At 30.3% G+C, this 16,710-nt stretch overlaps 1 protein-coding gene across 1 annotated transcript; it reads right to left on the bottom strand.

Annotated features, from left to right (window-relative positions):
- Positions 1–5,436: 5,436 nt before the first annotated feature.
- LOC109861630 (elongation of very long chain fatty acids protein AAEL008004-like) lies at positions 5,437–15,556 on the bottom strand. Its single transcript, XM_020441356.1, has 4 exons — positions 15,309–15,556; positions 7,692–7,943; positions 7,350–7,593; positions 5,437–7,103 (listed from the first exon to the last, which is right to left on the bottom strand). Exons 2-4 carry the CDS (start codon positions 7,941–7,943, stop codon positions 6,610–6,612), a joined length of 990 nt encoding a protein of 329 aa, XP_020296945.1. The 5' UTR covers positions 15,309–15,556; the 3' UTR covers positions 5,437–6,609.
- Positions 15,557–16,710: the final 1,154 nt, after the last annotated feature.

Genomic DNA, 16,710 nt, shown 5'->3' with positions numbered 1-16,710 from the left:
TCAGATTTTTATGACACGCCGTCACTTTTTTCTCACTTCTTCGGCAAAATACACAAGTTCGTCGCCCGTCAAGTTCGCCCGTGAGATCAAGAGAGAGAGAGAGAGAAAGAAGTGAATCCGCGGGGCTACCTCGGAAAAGAGAGCAGCCACCGTTCTACGTAACAGTCTTCTTATGATATTATGCAAGTCGCGATGTGTGTCACCGATGGTGTACATATCGATGCCGGTTACAGCGATGGCGGTCAGCGAAAGTGATCTCGTGCAACAATCCACTTCAAATGGGATAGCTAGCTACGTATTTTATTTCAACGAGACTTGATTCTCTTGACCTTACATCTCGGCAACCAACCCTTCAACTTTCTGAATTTTGTTTTTTGCATTTTTTTTTTTTTTTTTCATGAGAGAGAAAGAGAGAAATGAGGGAATCATTTATTATCCTAACAATCTGATTTCTTGACAAAAGATTCAAATAATAATGTTCGCATTCTCTTCGGTTTTGTCTTACAACCGAATTACACACAATTGCAAAAGTCACAATAAAATGACGTACGTCATCTACCGAATTAACGCGAAAGAAATATGTAAACGTGTTCAAATTGTTGAATTTTAATTCTCAGTCAATACAAGATGACGGCATCATACATATTACTCTGACTACTTGCGGACATTCTGAATTGTCAATAGTTTTATATCTTGTTAATTATGACACTTTCAAGGATTCCGGGAAGCAGTAGCACATGGAAACATATGCTAATAGACGTATGATAAGTGTTTTTTTGTATTTTAAATTTTCAACTTAAATTTTTATTCAACGAATATCATTGTTCGCAATGTAAGATTTAATAAATGCATAAAATAAATGGACAAAAGAATTACTTAAAACGTTAACTACACACAGAAAAATATATTATTCTATTTCTATAAGAAAAATAAGTACTTCGTTTATTTTCTTTTTTTTAAGTTAATAGTTAATTTCAACAAAGAATGTTTTCTTGACAATAATCTTACAATATAATTCATTATAAATTTTTGAAAAGTTTAGTATTATGTGCTTGAAAGAAGAATATGTTATCTTTTCAAGAATGTTGTAAAACTTTATTTCGGAAAACACGTAGATCAGGTTAATTTGAATATTTGAAAATATAATAATGCAAGAAAAGTCATTAGGTTAGGGAAAACAAGTTCAATAAGTTTCTTTCGATGCAACTTTAAAAAGAACAATGCGAATATTCGTTTGATCGGTGTAACAAAAAGATCCAGTATCGTCTTAACTATAATTTAATGATAACATATTCGACGCTTATACATATATAGGTCAACATCAAATCAACATAAATTATTTAAGTAATTATTTAATTATATAAGTTTCTTTCGATATCATGCAACTTTAAAAAAAACAATGCGAATATTCGTTTGATCGGTGTAACAAAAAGATCCAGTATTGTCTTAACTATAATTTAATGATAACATATTCGACGCTTATACATATATAGGTCAACATCAAATCAACATAAATTATTTTTTTGCAACACAAGAACCATGACTTGCGAGACATTTGATATTCGCGCGATCAAGAACCTAATAAGATGCGAAGAAAATGATTTTGTGGAAATACATATACGTACAAACATATATTTTTCAGAACAAAAAAGAAATAAAAAAACCTCTTCGTTAGATATTCACTAGATATCTAATGAGATTTTTTATTTTAATTGGAATATAATAGCCACACAGAACAAAAACTCCATTAGACATACATTTGACGTCAAAAGATCTATGCGATATTTAAAACTCCATTAGATGTCTAATGGAGTTTTTGTTCTGTGTGGTATATCTCTTGTATATGATATTTTTTAATAAAATTATGTGAATGTATTTGTTATATATTAATAATAAGTAGTTACACTTTTATGTGCGCATATATTGAGTGTAAGTTTTTTACCAAATTATTTTCAACAATATTATTTATAAACTTAGATTCGTACTTATATATAATATAAAAACAACGAGTAAGTTTACAGCCATACTTAACTGTAACGTATAACGCGTTACGGGAGAGTTTTTGTGTGCGGTGGATCTGAAATGACTCAAAACACACTACCGTCATTACCGTGTGCTTCTTGATTTTCTTTTTCTCTTTCTAACTCACACTTTTCATCTTTCTTTCTCTTTTTTTCTTTCATCGTGCGCGGATCTCACGACGACCATGAAAACGTGAATTTCTCACTGTCAAAACGTGATTGTCAAATATCTCCGATTGGAAGACGCAAACACGAAAAACGCAAAAATACTTTTTTTAAAAATGTTTTGTTCTGAATCGATTGAGACTAAAACAAAATTGATCGATTTAGTCGTTATCGAAATAACCTACTCTACTCTCCCTACTAATACCCTACTCTCTTCAAATAGCTAAATCTCGCGTAATACAGGCACGGCGTGCGCTTCGCCCCGTTTGCGCGCGAACTTCGTTGCGCTTGAAACTTGGCGCGTGGCACTACCGTGACTCTCGATATAATATGCGATATAAAAAATGCAATATAAATATACTCGCAATGATCTGTCAAGTCACGTTGCACGGTTAACGAACAAATACAAATAATACAAATTAATATGGTTAAATAGAGAATGTTTTTTAGAATCAAACTTTTGTATAACACATTTTTTGTGATATCTCTAATAATTTTTGAGATAAATTGAGATAAAGTAAAAAACTGCTTTACATATGAGAGGTAATTTCACCTCTTAAAAGAATGCTGAACAACGAGTGACCTTCGATTCAGCTGTCACTCAGCCGCTACGCTGTCGAGTGAATGGTGTCATCCCTCGGGACCGAGTCGGATCAAAGGATAGATGACATGAGAGAAATAAGGACAGGCGTATGTGTCTATTCGGCGCTTCTTTAAAAAATTGTACGAATCTTAGTTCAAAGTTTTTTTGTCTCACAAGGCTTCAAAATCCTTTTTTGAAGCACTCAAAATATTTGTTTAGGTTTCTAGTTTTTTATAACGGTATTTTTTTGGATTAATTCAAGTAATAAGCTAGGTGTTTGAGCAAAATATTTTTTATAGTTTTTGTTTTTTATTTATTTTAAATTGTCACAATAATAATTTAAGTGAATTTAATTTCGAAATTCATCTAAAATGATTAGTTTTCATCACAAATAAATGATGAAATATCCAATTTACTTTCCCATAAAAATTAAAAACTCCATTATAAAAAAGACACTTTGACCGTCGAATTCGAATCTCCCGCATTCTGTGCAAACGTCTGATTTATATAACTAAATTACTCTTCGTTAGTTTGATACTATAAAATGAAATATGTTGTAATGTCTTGGTGGCCCAAATAGGGAAGACATTTGCACCAAATGCGGGAGGAGATTCAGACGGTCAAAGTGTCTTTTTTTTGCAATAGAGTTTTTACTTTTTACGGAAGAGTAAATTGAATAATTCGTCTATTATACAACTCGATCTATTATACAAAAATTTAATCGCATTTATTATGGTATATGTAAGTTATTTCCGTCAATTGCAACTAGTTACAAGCTTAGGTTTTAATCCGGTGGCTGTTTTACATCGCGTCTTGAGAGACTTTCACCATATGTGTACTTTCACTATTGAAAATTAGCACCGGCTGTTTCGTCCATTCTCAGGCGAAAGACGCGCGCGATTGGACTGTTATTTCGGGCCGATTGAGTAAGAATTTCTTACTCATCCTAAAGAATGCAATGTCAAACTACTTGTTTAGCGTATTTTCAGAGTTACTCAATTTGATACTGTCAAAAAAAAAAAAAACTATCTATTTCATCTTTTACATCTGTTTTTTTTTCGAATGTACGTGACATATTCGATAAATGTTGATAATTAAGGAAAATAAAAATTATTATAATATTATAATATTTTACAACGAGATATTTGAAAGCTCGTGATAATGTTCAACTTAGATTTAAAGAATATACATACAACTTTATGTGCCAGATGTGTACATATATTTTTTAAACGTGTAATATATGAACATTTGAATTAAATTCAATCTGAAAAATCATTTTCTAAAAATATAATTTTATTTTTGCACTTGATGGCCGAATTCGAAAGGCGTTTGCATTCGGGATTTGATTTCAGACTATCTTTTTTATATTCGATTTTGTAAATTTTATAAGAAAATAAATTGAGTATTTTACATATCTGATGCAATCCAAGTATCTTAAATAAATTTTTTTTTAATTTAAATTTAATTTGAATCTTTATGTGTATTAATTTGTACGTGCAAAAACTACAGGATGACCAATGAGAATATGTTAAAAAGTAAATGGTTATTACTTTGCAACAAATAGGCCAAACAAAATAAATAAAACGCCATTGTAAGTTAGAATTGTCAGAGAGATTATATGTATATATATTTATAGATAATTCATTTATAAAAATAGATTTTTAACTTCTGTCTAAAAATTTAAATTTTTAAATTTCTGTATTTTCTCTCTAAAAATTAATTTTTGCTATATTTTCTTTTATATTTTACAATAACGATTTGTTTCATATAATGTCTTCTGATTAAAAAATTTTTATTTTTGACTTAATTAAAAATTGAATCAGTTGGAAACACAAGTTACTCGAACTTTAACGTGAGAACTTGAAAAAATAAAACAGATCTGCCGATTTTATCGCAAGTGGTTAATGTTTGTTCTTGACTCATATATCGGTAATGTAAATTACTGCAAACGTGACTGTAAAAAATATAGATACTATAGTTTATCCGGTAATGCACACAGCGTCAAATATCGATATTACTCGGACAGCACGGAAAGGCTAAAAGACATTTAAAAGATGTTTAAAGACAATATAAGAACATTATAAGACGTTTTTAAGACGTTTTTAAATTACCATTTAAAGACATATGCTGTCTGGATACAAGAGTTATATACAATAGATAATATGTACTATAAGTCAATATTGAAGATTTCTAAAAACTTTGAAACAAAACATAAGTTTTCTTATATATTTTATTCTTCAGTTTACTTATTAATAGTAGTTATTAATATATTTTATTTTTTGTTACTCATTTGTTTACTCATTTATTAATATATATATATATATCTACTTATAGTACATCTAATATAGTCGAAATTTTTCATGTGAGAATCATGGTAGCAGCGGTGAGATATTAATAAAATAAAATAAAAACAATTTTATCTTTTATTAAAAATATAAAATAATACTATGATATAATCAGAAGTAATAAAGGTTTTGTCGGATAATATTTTTTTCAATTTCAATATATTTATATATATATATATATATTTAATATAATATATATTAAATATATTTGTTCCATATTAAATTTTGCTTGAAACTCATTCAAGAGATATTTTTAATTGCTGTTTTTTTTATGGGTGGATATAACAAAAAATTTGGAATGTGAAAAAAATTATACAAAAATGAACACAATTTGATTTAATATTTAATTTAATTGTGAGATTAACGTTTTATTATTTTGATAACCTCGTTATTTCATATCTACTCTGTTTTTATTTCTTACATTAGCATCTATACATGTATAAACACACTTATGCATACATACACACAAATATACGCGCAATATCAAAAAGTCTTTTGTACAAGTGAGATTCCGCTTTGAAACACTTACAGAAAACTCTGAGAGAACTTATTTACCAGGATTGGGTAGTGTCTAGTTAAAAAGACAAAAGTTAAGATAAAAAGTTAAATAATTACAACTTAGTTACATTTTTAGAATCTTACTTTTTAACTTAATTTAGTTACATTTTATCGGTAACCGTTAACTTTTTATTTCAATTCTCTTCAAGGTAGCCGTGCCATAAGATTTTGATCTTCACGCAAAATTGTTCGCATACAAAACGAACCATATATTTCGTCGTATGACCATAGTTCGATCGTATACTTATTATAGACTGAAAAATTCGAAGCCAATCACAAAGCTCAGAATGAGCTCGTTTTGTATGCGAATAAATTCGTACGTGTTCGAGAATTGAACCGATAGCGATAGAAATAACACCAGAGTTTTAAAGAGTTTATATTTATAAATAACAGTGTATAAGAACACAGCGAAATCTAACGTACAAAAATACACATGTATCAATGCGGATCAGAAAACGGAATAAGCAATAGCGATAAAATTTCCGACGAGTTGGAATTCTGTGTCTATCGCTATCGCTATTCCCTTCGCATTGTGCAAGGGGCTTTACAGTTGTGAGACGTTTATAAGATGCGTTCCGTTTCATGCGCACATTTATCCATAGTATACGTTACACATACTGTAGATCATGCGCGCTTATGAATAAAAAAAACGGAACGTGTCTATTGCACGCTGCAGCGGAAGAGCGAATGCGCAACAGCAGCAAGAATCTTGCTCGAGCAAGATCTTTAACTTCAACTTATAACTCAGTTATAAAAAAAAAAAAAAAAAAACATTTAACTTACCCAACCTTCTTACTTAGATTTCAACCTTCGCGAAGGTAAACCAGTACGTACAACCTGTTCTGCGATGATTCGCAGCAAAGGTATGCTCGATGTACGCTTGTTATATAAACAAAACCGATGAAGTAATCGAAATATCTTCGAATAAAAGAAAAATTTATTTGAAGTTTCGATTGTCAATAAATACGCGATTTCTGAGGCCGCTGTCCGAGATATAGCCGGTGGCCATTCTATATTGGTTCGCGTATATCGCGCCTTTCTCATTGACGCTCTCTTTAACGTCGCTTACAGCGGCCTGCTCGGTTTGATGCTTCTCGCACTTGTTGTCCTTCGACGTCTGCATGTCTGACAATTTTTTCAAATTCTTTTTTTTATACGCTTCAAAATAAAAATCGCGGAAAAGAAAGTAAAACATCACGGCATGGAGGCCAATGATCCATACAAAGGCCTTCGGATAGTTGCAGTCGATAAAAAGCAGTTGGAACGCGTGGATCATTACAAGAACGAACTGGATCATTTGCAACGTCGTCAAATATTTCTTCCACCATAAATACGGCTGCAATTGTGGTCCAAGCGCCGCCAGGAAATAATACGAGTACATCACGATGTGTACAAAAGTGTTTAGAAAACCGAAGAAACTACTGTGACCACCTAGAATAAAAAATCATAGATTGTAAGCTCATCATTTTATGAAGTAAATATTCAATACGTGCTGTTTTCTTAAAAAAAAAAAAAAAAATGCAGAAACTGATCTACTCGAATTTACTGGTTCCACTATACTTGTGCCTATATATGTTAGCTTTTATAAACAAGGTGATATATATATATATGCATATATATATATATACACACACACATATATAATAACGACGATAGAATGTCGAATTGAACACTCACCGGGAGTGAATTTAACTCCAAACCAGACAGATAGAGGCATGATTCCGTGATGGATGACGTGGAGAGTGGAAATGTGATCGTTCTTCTTTCTCAACACAAAAAAAGTTGTATCTGCAAACTCGGTAAACTTAGAGACGTAATACCACCAACAACCGTGCGCCATGCGCACTGCTATTGGATTGTACGAGTAATCGACCGGTTGACACTTAAAAGAATAATGTCCTCCCCAACCGGATACCCAAGCCTGTGGAAAAGAAATCAGAATATCTCTTTGACGAGTATTTTTTTTTTTTTTTTTTTTTCACATCCGATAGTAAATATATGTGCTGCCGAACAACTTACTTCGCGAAACAGCCATATCGAAAATATCACTTGAAACAAATTGTACCACAGCATTACTTTTCTGCAATCGAAAGGCTTTCGATTTTCCATCAGTTTTGGTCCCAATACCTTGGAGAAATAAGCATAGAACAGGCAAATCGCTAGCGTGGGAAACGGACTGCTCATTAGTAACCAGTCGTTGACTCTTGGATCGCTCTTGTTGTCCATTAGATCCCGGTAAGCATCGTAAATTTTTCCTATCAATTCCGTCATCTAAAAGCAAAGTAATATATCGTGTTATTCATTAAAAAAAATTATTTGTGATAACAAAGATATGCGATTTTATCTAATTACGGATATTTTTCTGCACAAAAGAAGAAAGAAAAAGATATTATTGCGATTTAATGCTATTTTGTTGTTAACTTTTATCGTAAATTGTAATACATGTATTGTTCGAGATAAATGACTATTTTATTATAATACTTGAACAACGGGATTTTTATATATGTACAGTTTTAAGAATGCACAGTAATCGTTACAAAAGTAGAAACTGGTAGAGCATAATTTTTCATATTATAATATATAATTTATATATATTATATAATTTATATATATAATTTATAATTGAGTGTCGTTAATAAGAAACTTATTGAAAACTGTGGATACTACTGACTACGAGATTTGATAGCAAAATAAGTGACTTCAAAGAACTTAAAAAAATATCAGTCTATAACACAACAATTTAAATGAGTAAAACTTTGAGAGAGAGAGAGAGAGAGAAACATACTGAATACACAAAGAAGTTTTATATTTTTTTTTACACAAAAGAGCAAATTTGCAACAATTTTGATCAAGTTTTGTATTCTGATACGATTATAATGTACAAAATATAAAACAATGTGCAACAAAATGTGCATATGTTAAAACAAATTAGAATCAACGGATTTAAAAATAATTGAGTAATCATCGCGTTGTGACTCCTTTAAGAGTAAAACTTCCTACTATGATAATATCATTGAAGTATTTTTCACTTGCGTGTTTGCACCGCGCTAACACCGCGATTAGAACAAACGGTGTCTTGATAGACCTTCTACAATCGCGGATTGTTGACCGAGTTCTTTGCGAGGCACGCGACTCGCAAAGAACTCAGTCTTGATTTGTCATACGAGTGACAGTTTAAGGATCTACGGATCGCCGTGACTTTCTCCATTGGTGACGAAAGGTCAAATCCTTTTATCGAGTAAAGCTAGTTGAAAATGACGTATAAATAAAAAATAACATTGCTTGTTTTTTCTTTAATGTCGTCTTGCAAAACCGCGTCTTCGTGCCATTTACGACAGTCTATGAATGAAGTATGAACCTAAGTTTTTCAGCCTTGAAAATGTCGTCAAACTTCGAAGGCTATATATCGTGTTTTACGTGTCTTTTGTAATTCATCGCGGTGGATCAAGAAGATAGATTTTGCCACAAGAAACGTGACTCTTTTTATTTCTACAATACTAAGGTTTTCAAAACTCTTACACACACACGTATAGAAAAAACGTGATTTCTTTTAACGTGATTTCAATGATAAAATAATTTTCATAGATGGCACGCGCAGAAATTCCAGTAAACATCGCAAAAAAAAAAAAAAAAAAAAAAAATTTTTTTCTTCTAACCGCACGATTTAGTGCACTCTTCCATACATAAAGCCATATCCAGTGATACAAAAAAAAAAAAAAAAAAAAAGAACAAAGTTAAGTGAGATGATTATCGAACGTGTTGATACGGGATTAAATAAGAAAATAAGACTGCAGCAGCTTGTAATCTCTAACTCAGTTTTTTTTTTTTTTTATATACAACTGGACTTTGCTCTACACACATATTATAATTATTATAATTACCATGACTTATTTAATATAATATGCCGAATTGATTATCGTAAATGATTTTATCTCATCACTATAGCATTCTGGAAAAATAACTATGCTTTTGACGCGTTAAATATATGTTAATATTGACATTATATGATCTATGACATAAAAGCTGATTAAAACGTGTGTACATATGTTCTTGTAGTAGCGCACAACATTAGCGCACGACACTTTTCTTTTATTATATTTACATTTCTCTAAACAATATTAATATCAGAGAAACGAGAAGTAACGAATTGAATTTGTTTTTTGCAATTTGCTCTGGACAATAGATCAATTTTTCTGAAATATGTATTTCTTTATTTTTTGTTCCTTTTAGATTCAACAAATATTTATAAATCTTAAATTTGATAAAATTTGTTGTTAGAGAATATACAACAGTTTAATTTATATGTTTTTTTTTATAGATGTTACAATTTTGTGCCATTAAAAATCGACAGTAACATATTAGAAAAATTAATATTTAATTAATTAATTAAATACTTGTTCTTTACTTCGAATTGTAAAACAAAAAAAATTACATTTTTAAGTTCTTTTTGATTCAAACAAATCACTACTTAGACTTTTTTCTGTCGTCATTTACCGTGCTAAAATGGACTGTTTTATTATTAAGTTTTATATTATTTTTATTATTTTTATTATTATGCGTTCCTTTATATCTATGATTTTGTTATTTTTGTTTTTTGTATCTAATTGTAACTGTCATCCGAATTATGTATATCTATGTAGTATCCACACTGAAGATTACTTAAATGTAAGTCGAAACGTTTGGAAAAAAACTGATATTTGTATCACCGTTACTACATCACATCCTGCAATTGGTTCCAATTGTCCATCTCTTCCTTCATTGAATTTTTATTCAGGAATCGGAGGTCATTCTCAACGTTGCTACTGTATAAATTACATATACTTCTCGTCACATTTAAAATATATACGACGAGAAAGAAATTAAACTCTCTTTCTCAGAGAATTCCGATGAAATAAAAATAGTTTTAAAAAGATACATTCTCACTTAGTTTATTTTTTTTTCGCTTTTTTTACATACAAATATCCGATTCTTACATATAAATATCACATTAAGGAAATGTCCGTTTTAAACTTACTCTTTCTTCAATGTGATATTTATAATTTATAAGAGTGGTATTTATAATTTATAAGAGTCTCTTGATATTTAATATTTATAATTTTTATAAGAGACTCTTTTCTTATAATGTGATATTTATAATTTATAAGAATCAGTTTAAAACTGAGTTTCTTAACTCAGCAATATTACAGAAAAAAAAAACAGGTTTTAGTCGAACTATGTAACGCCAACACTTTGTGCGCGTTGAGCAACTTGCTACAATTTTACTGAAGTATCGGATAACGACGAAAGCCCGGAAATTAGTAATTACCAAATGTAACAAACGCACACTAGTAAGCCAAAAACGTTCGCTTTTTATGATCTAGCAATTTCACGCAGAGTGATAGGTAATTGGTAAGGAGCAACGATTTCAAAACCGGCAAATCTTGTTTCCTCAAGGTTGATTCGATTCACTGTTCCTTTGTCAGAGTCGCACGGTTAATTCGACGTTGTTTCTTCGTCGTCGCATTCTCGACGAAAAAATGTTCAATTAAAATAAACGCGCGAAGATAATGTGTCTTTCAACTTCCACGAAAACAATATTCGTTTCATTTCGCGAAAAAACCTAAACCGAACGATCCTACTTGCGCGCCCGCGCAAATGTCGTAACGCGCGATTGCCGTGAAAAGGAAAAGTGTGGTCACCAAAGAGACTACATACACCTGAGAACTCGTTTTCTTGCTGCGTAAAAATGCGGTCTCCTATTCTATCGTGGTCAAGCGATATACTCGTCTTGATAGTCTTATTTGCTAGCAAGACTATATAAAACGTGCATAAATCTGCGAAAAGATGACTAATTGCCGATTACTACCAAAGATGCGTAATGATCATAGGCGCCAGCATTCGTGTCACAGTACAAGTTTCATATTTTTTAGCTCATATAAGATGTCAATTAACAGACGTAATTGGCGCGTCGAATATAAATCGTATCTCTAACCGAGAAATTGAAACAAAGAATGAAATTATTTACAAATTAATATAACAAAAGAGATCAAATTTTCGAACCAAAAAACAAGATATTTTTAATATAATAAGGAAATACAACAATCTTTAAAATAAACATAGAACCGCGAAATATATTTCGACTCTGACTTGAGTCTTCTTCAGTCGCAAAAAAATAATAAATAAATAAAAGATAATAAAAGTCATAGAGATGGTCGGAAAATAAGAAATAGTCGCAATGTATAAATAAGTTAAATAAGTTACAAAAAGGCGATCGTTGGTCATTCATATGAAGCAGTGTGTTAAAAAACGGAGAGTAGTTAGTCCGTGGTAAGTAAAAAAGATATTATTATTATCTTACGAATGACAGCCTATAGATTAGCTTATAGATTACTGCTACTCAGTAGTTGCACCGCAAGAATAAATTAATAACAAATAACTTGGAAGCGTGCAGTCAAATGGAGACAGAGATAAGAGACAAGAGATTTACACAGTTGATCTCCCACTTGAAATTATTTTTTAATTAAGAAAATAAAAAAGCAAAAGAAGAGTTCTTATAAAGAGCCCATCTTATAAGAGCAATTTTTTAATTCAATTATTCATAAAATTGATACACGAAACATTACGTAAAATATTATTTTTACTTTTTTATTGCAAAAATATTTACATTGTCGAAAGAAAATATATGAATTGAGGTGAGATGTTACAAAATTTCGCGTAATCACGTGCCATTAATACAAAGTAACGTTCTTGTAACTGGCAATCTCAGTTTCTTCGACAAGATGTAATATTTAACAAATTTTCTTAATTATAGGTTGTTCTTACTTTCTTCTATCTTGTATAAGTGATCTGTCGCACAAGAAAACGTGCAATAGATACCGCTGCCACAGTTAACTCGATCGTCATAAATATTTCTGCTAAAAAAACGTCTCGGAACAATTTCCCGCGCAACAGACAATCCAATGTTGCAGCTAATTTTTTGAACAGTTATTTTCTCAAACCTTGTCCGATTGTATAATCGAACAATCTCTATATCTCATCGTGAGTACAGAAAATATACACGTGGAAAAGTTTTGTAAACTTTTTCAACGAACGATTATAAATATGTAAAAAATTTACATTGCAATAATCATCGTACAATTTCCGCATTACAGTCGATAATTGGTTTTTTATGCATATACATAACAAGTTGACATTTTTTTTTTTATTTGAGCGAGAAATATATATTTTTTTCGAAGAATCAGACAGACAGGTTTTTTTACAAATGCATAAAAAAACGATAAAATGCGTATAGAATCTCTTCAAGACGCATTTTATAATACATTTCGAATCGTGGCTGCCTTTTCGTCGCTGCTTCTCTTAAGGTTTTCCCCCAATATCTCTCTTGGATTTTAAATATGACAGAAGCGACAATGTACTCTGGATTCTACGTGTGATGGAAACGGATTTTGCGTTTGCACAGAAATATTTGTTTATTTTTAATAAAGTGCATTATAAATAAACTTTGGCGATTTTTCTTGATCTTTCTCGTTTCTAACGTCATAAAATCAAAGATGACGAGGTAACAAAGAGTCTTGAGTATCTATTTGCTTGGCGAGTCAAGTTTGCATCTTCTCCGCATTAAACGAAAGTAAACTGCGACGCCTTTGCCTTAAGGTAAGGTATGCGCCTTTGATAGTCTGCGTGCTATTGCGTCAATTCTCTCTCTTTTTTTTTTTTTTTTTTATTATATACGATGATTTTACACGACTAAAAAGCAATTCACTTGTAGTGTGCTAAACAACAAATGTGAAGGTCGCGATAGTTCCGTTTGCGTTTCAAGATTTATAAACAAATAGGTGGACAATAATAATTTAATAGATACATATATTGCATACTTTTAGTCATAAGTTGCAATTTCATTCTTATAATGAATTGTGGAAGGAAACAGAATAATTCAAGTCTCCTTTTTATGACAATGATTTACGATTATTCATTAAGATTGATGTTGCGATATAATGTATACGCAACGTCATATAAACGATTTAAACCAATTAACACATAAACGATTAAAAGTACCAATTAACATATAAACGATTTAAAGAAAACCAATTAACACTAGAACCACCGGCTAGTCAAAATGACTTGTTTTAAATTTTTATTTACTCATTTTATAAATTTTTATTTATTCATTAGAGAATATTATTTAAAGAATATTAAAATATTCAAAACATGACGCATAGATAGCGACAGTAACATCATACTGCGCTGTTGTCGGTGACAAGTTTCACACTTCAGAAAAACAAATGTCAAACATTGGCTTATTATTGCCCGAAGCGTTTGTGTCAGAATGTAGCCACGGCATTGATAATTGTTGCTAAAGAAAAAAATCTATACCTATTACACTATTTCTCTTTAAGGATACTTCACTTTTGTTTTTATAGTCAGGTATTTACAGCTTTTAATGTTTTTTTTAAAGATGAAATCACACAGTTCAAGACAGAAATATAGCAACTATTCAACCACACAAATTCGCGCTAAAGAAATCCGGAAGTGATTTTGGTTTATTTTGTGTGTTTCGTGTGATAGGTTTAAACTTAAATCAGCCGTCTTTTTCAAAATGATTGAAACGATAACGTCTGCAATAAAGCAATCAAGTAACAGTATCAAATATTCATGTAGGTCTTTTAATTGCTGAAGTCAGCTGTATAAAATAAATGGATAATATGTAAATTAACAAACTTTAATGTATTCACATGTTCTGACTATATTTTAAGTGTTTATCAGTTGATGTAATACGTGATAAAATAGTTTTAGACAACTTGTTTACCAATTTTAAGAAAAATTAAATGACTTAAATCAGTAATTGACATTGTAATCAGTAATTGAAGTTGTATAGAGTTTTTGACATATACAATAAAGCTCGCTATCTTTCACGTTCACGCTGTTCTATTGCATTTAAATTTTTTGTTACATTTTGGATATTAGTCTTATAAAATTATTTGGTTTATTATCTAAAACTTGCACGAATTTGTTAATTCTTTTGAACGATATTACGTAGAACTTTTATGAAATTTGATTTTCAGTTTTGGACTTAGTGTTGACAAAATTTTATTCGTGACAGTATTTATATTAGTTTTAAGAATTTTGCAAAAAATTTTAACATTTTAATGTAAAAATCATTTAAAGCGAAAGAATGAGAACTTTACATTGTTGAATACTTTCGTCTTAAAATAATTGTTAATTTAAAGTGTATGTTTTTATATTTTTATATTTTTTGTATTTTGTTCATGATTTGTTTGGAAAATCTCTGCTATTTATTTTACATAATATTTTATAACGTATCGTATTAACTGATGAAGACTTAAAATAAAAGTCGAAACATAATGACAAACTTGATACACTGAAGTTTATTACATTAATTTTGCATAATATCTCTATAAATTCGTCGAATTTATATATTTATTATTACGAACTCAATATGATATTTCAATTTTATCTTAGTTTTTAAAACAAATACATACATTAATATGATAATAATCATTATTTAAGAAAAAGAGAGAGAAAGAGAGAGAGAGAAAATAAATAGAACGTTTGTTGATAAAGAAATGTGTGAATATTTAACAAACAACTAGGTACGGATTTTGCACGTGGGACGCGCAAAATCGCGTTAATACTCACTATGTCGCTGTGTTAACGTTGTTATCTCGATATAAAATCGTCGTGCGTTAAAACGTTTCAGCAAATCACCACAAACACTTGACGATTGGATTCTCGAAATATTTGGATTTGGTCACAAAAACGATATAATATATACATATATATAAAGAAAATAAAAAAAAAGTAAAAAAATCGGTTAAATATAAATCCAACAATAAGTATGAATTCGAATAAGAGCAAGCACCTCTTCTGCGAGCTACCTATCGGCAAACTGACTTCGCCGCTACTATCACATGGTCTTATATCGGCTTTGTAACACGAATGCAAAATGTGAATGTGTGTGGTAATTATACGACCGTTGAATTCCCCACCTGACCTTCCACTGACTCTTACGCTTTTACTATCACCACCCCAAATGAAGATAAGAACGACAAAGAAGATAAAGGCTGAATTCCGCAAAAATGCAAATGACACATTTATCTATAGTTCATTTTGTATATACTCTATAGATTAATTTACGCACATCTATGATACCCGTACGCGAAATTAAGCCGAAATGTCTGAATTTTAAATGCTCCCGAGTGAGTATACGATTTCATCATTGTGAATAGAATGCATTTAAGTCAGATAATAAAAGTAAGGGTGCGAAACATTCTACGCTTTACATAACAAATTATTTATTAGCGCGAGTAATTCCGTTTAAGATTTTTTAAGTTACTTACTCTTACTTCATTTTTATTGATTACAGGTAATTACTATGTATCACTCCGTATGGATTATAAATTTGTTGATATATGATTTTTGATCTTGTGATATAACTTGTGATAGTTTTAAAAATGCGTGAACAATACTCCAATATATTGCGCTCTTATTTATTGCACGAAATTCACAATCGCGTTTGTATTGTGAAGAAATATGTTAGAACAAGTATAAAGATGTAACGCATGGTTGTGCAGATCAGATTACGCTTTCATATAATTTTTTAGTTTTTAATTATAAATATAATGTAAAAAATTGTTGGAGCTTTTTGTAAATAATTTGTTTCTTGAGTCAATTTTTAAGTATTTTAGTAAAAATATTTCATATATATATATTGTTGTTATTTTTGAAATATGTGAATAACTTATTTATGAAACAAAATTTCTCTAAGATCTTTCAATGTCGCCTGTACTTTATTGTGCTACTGAGTTCTTTATAAATATATATAATATAAGTGGTTTTATTTAATTAAATGAAGCATATGTATCATCAATATTGTTTACATATTTTACATATTTATAGTTATTGTTTACATATTTTACATATGTTACATATTTATAGTATTTGTAGTTAAGAGAAAGAAACCTTCGTCTTTCTCTTAAGTATATATCAAAATTTATACGTTCAGTGAGACAATATCATTGAGATGCAGTGCTGTCTACGA

Source organism: Pseudomyrmex gracilis, unplaced genomic scaffold (assembly GCF_002006095.1).
Source record: "Pseudomyrmex gracilis isolate BER0280 unplaced genomic scaffold, ASM200609v1 scaffold_894, whole genome shotgun sequence".
NCBI lineage: Eukaryota > Metazoa > Arthropoda > Insecta > Hymenoptera > Formicidae > Pseudomyrmex > Pseudomyrmex gracilis.
This window is presented reverse-complemented; position numbering and strand designations above follow the sequence as displayed.

What these genes read in the sequence shown, in the direction of transcription:
- LOC109861630 (XM_020441356.1), bottom strand. Translation starts at nt 7,943, where the DNA reads ATGACGGAATTGATAGGAAAAATTTACGATGCTTACCGGGATCTAATG. An exon ending in CGATATGGCTGTTTCGCGAA is followed by an intron (nt 7,594 to 7,691) that starts GTAAGTTGTTCG and finishes TCTTTTCCACAG; the next exon opens with GCTTGGGTATCCGGTTGGGG. An exon ending in TGGAGTTAAATTCACTCCCG is followed by an intron (nt 7,104 to 7,349) that starts GTGAGTGTTCAA and finishes TTTTTATTCTAG; the next exon opens with GTGGTCACAGTAGTTTCTTC.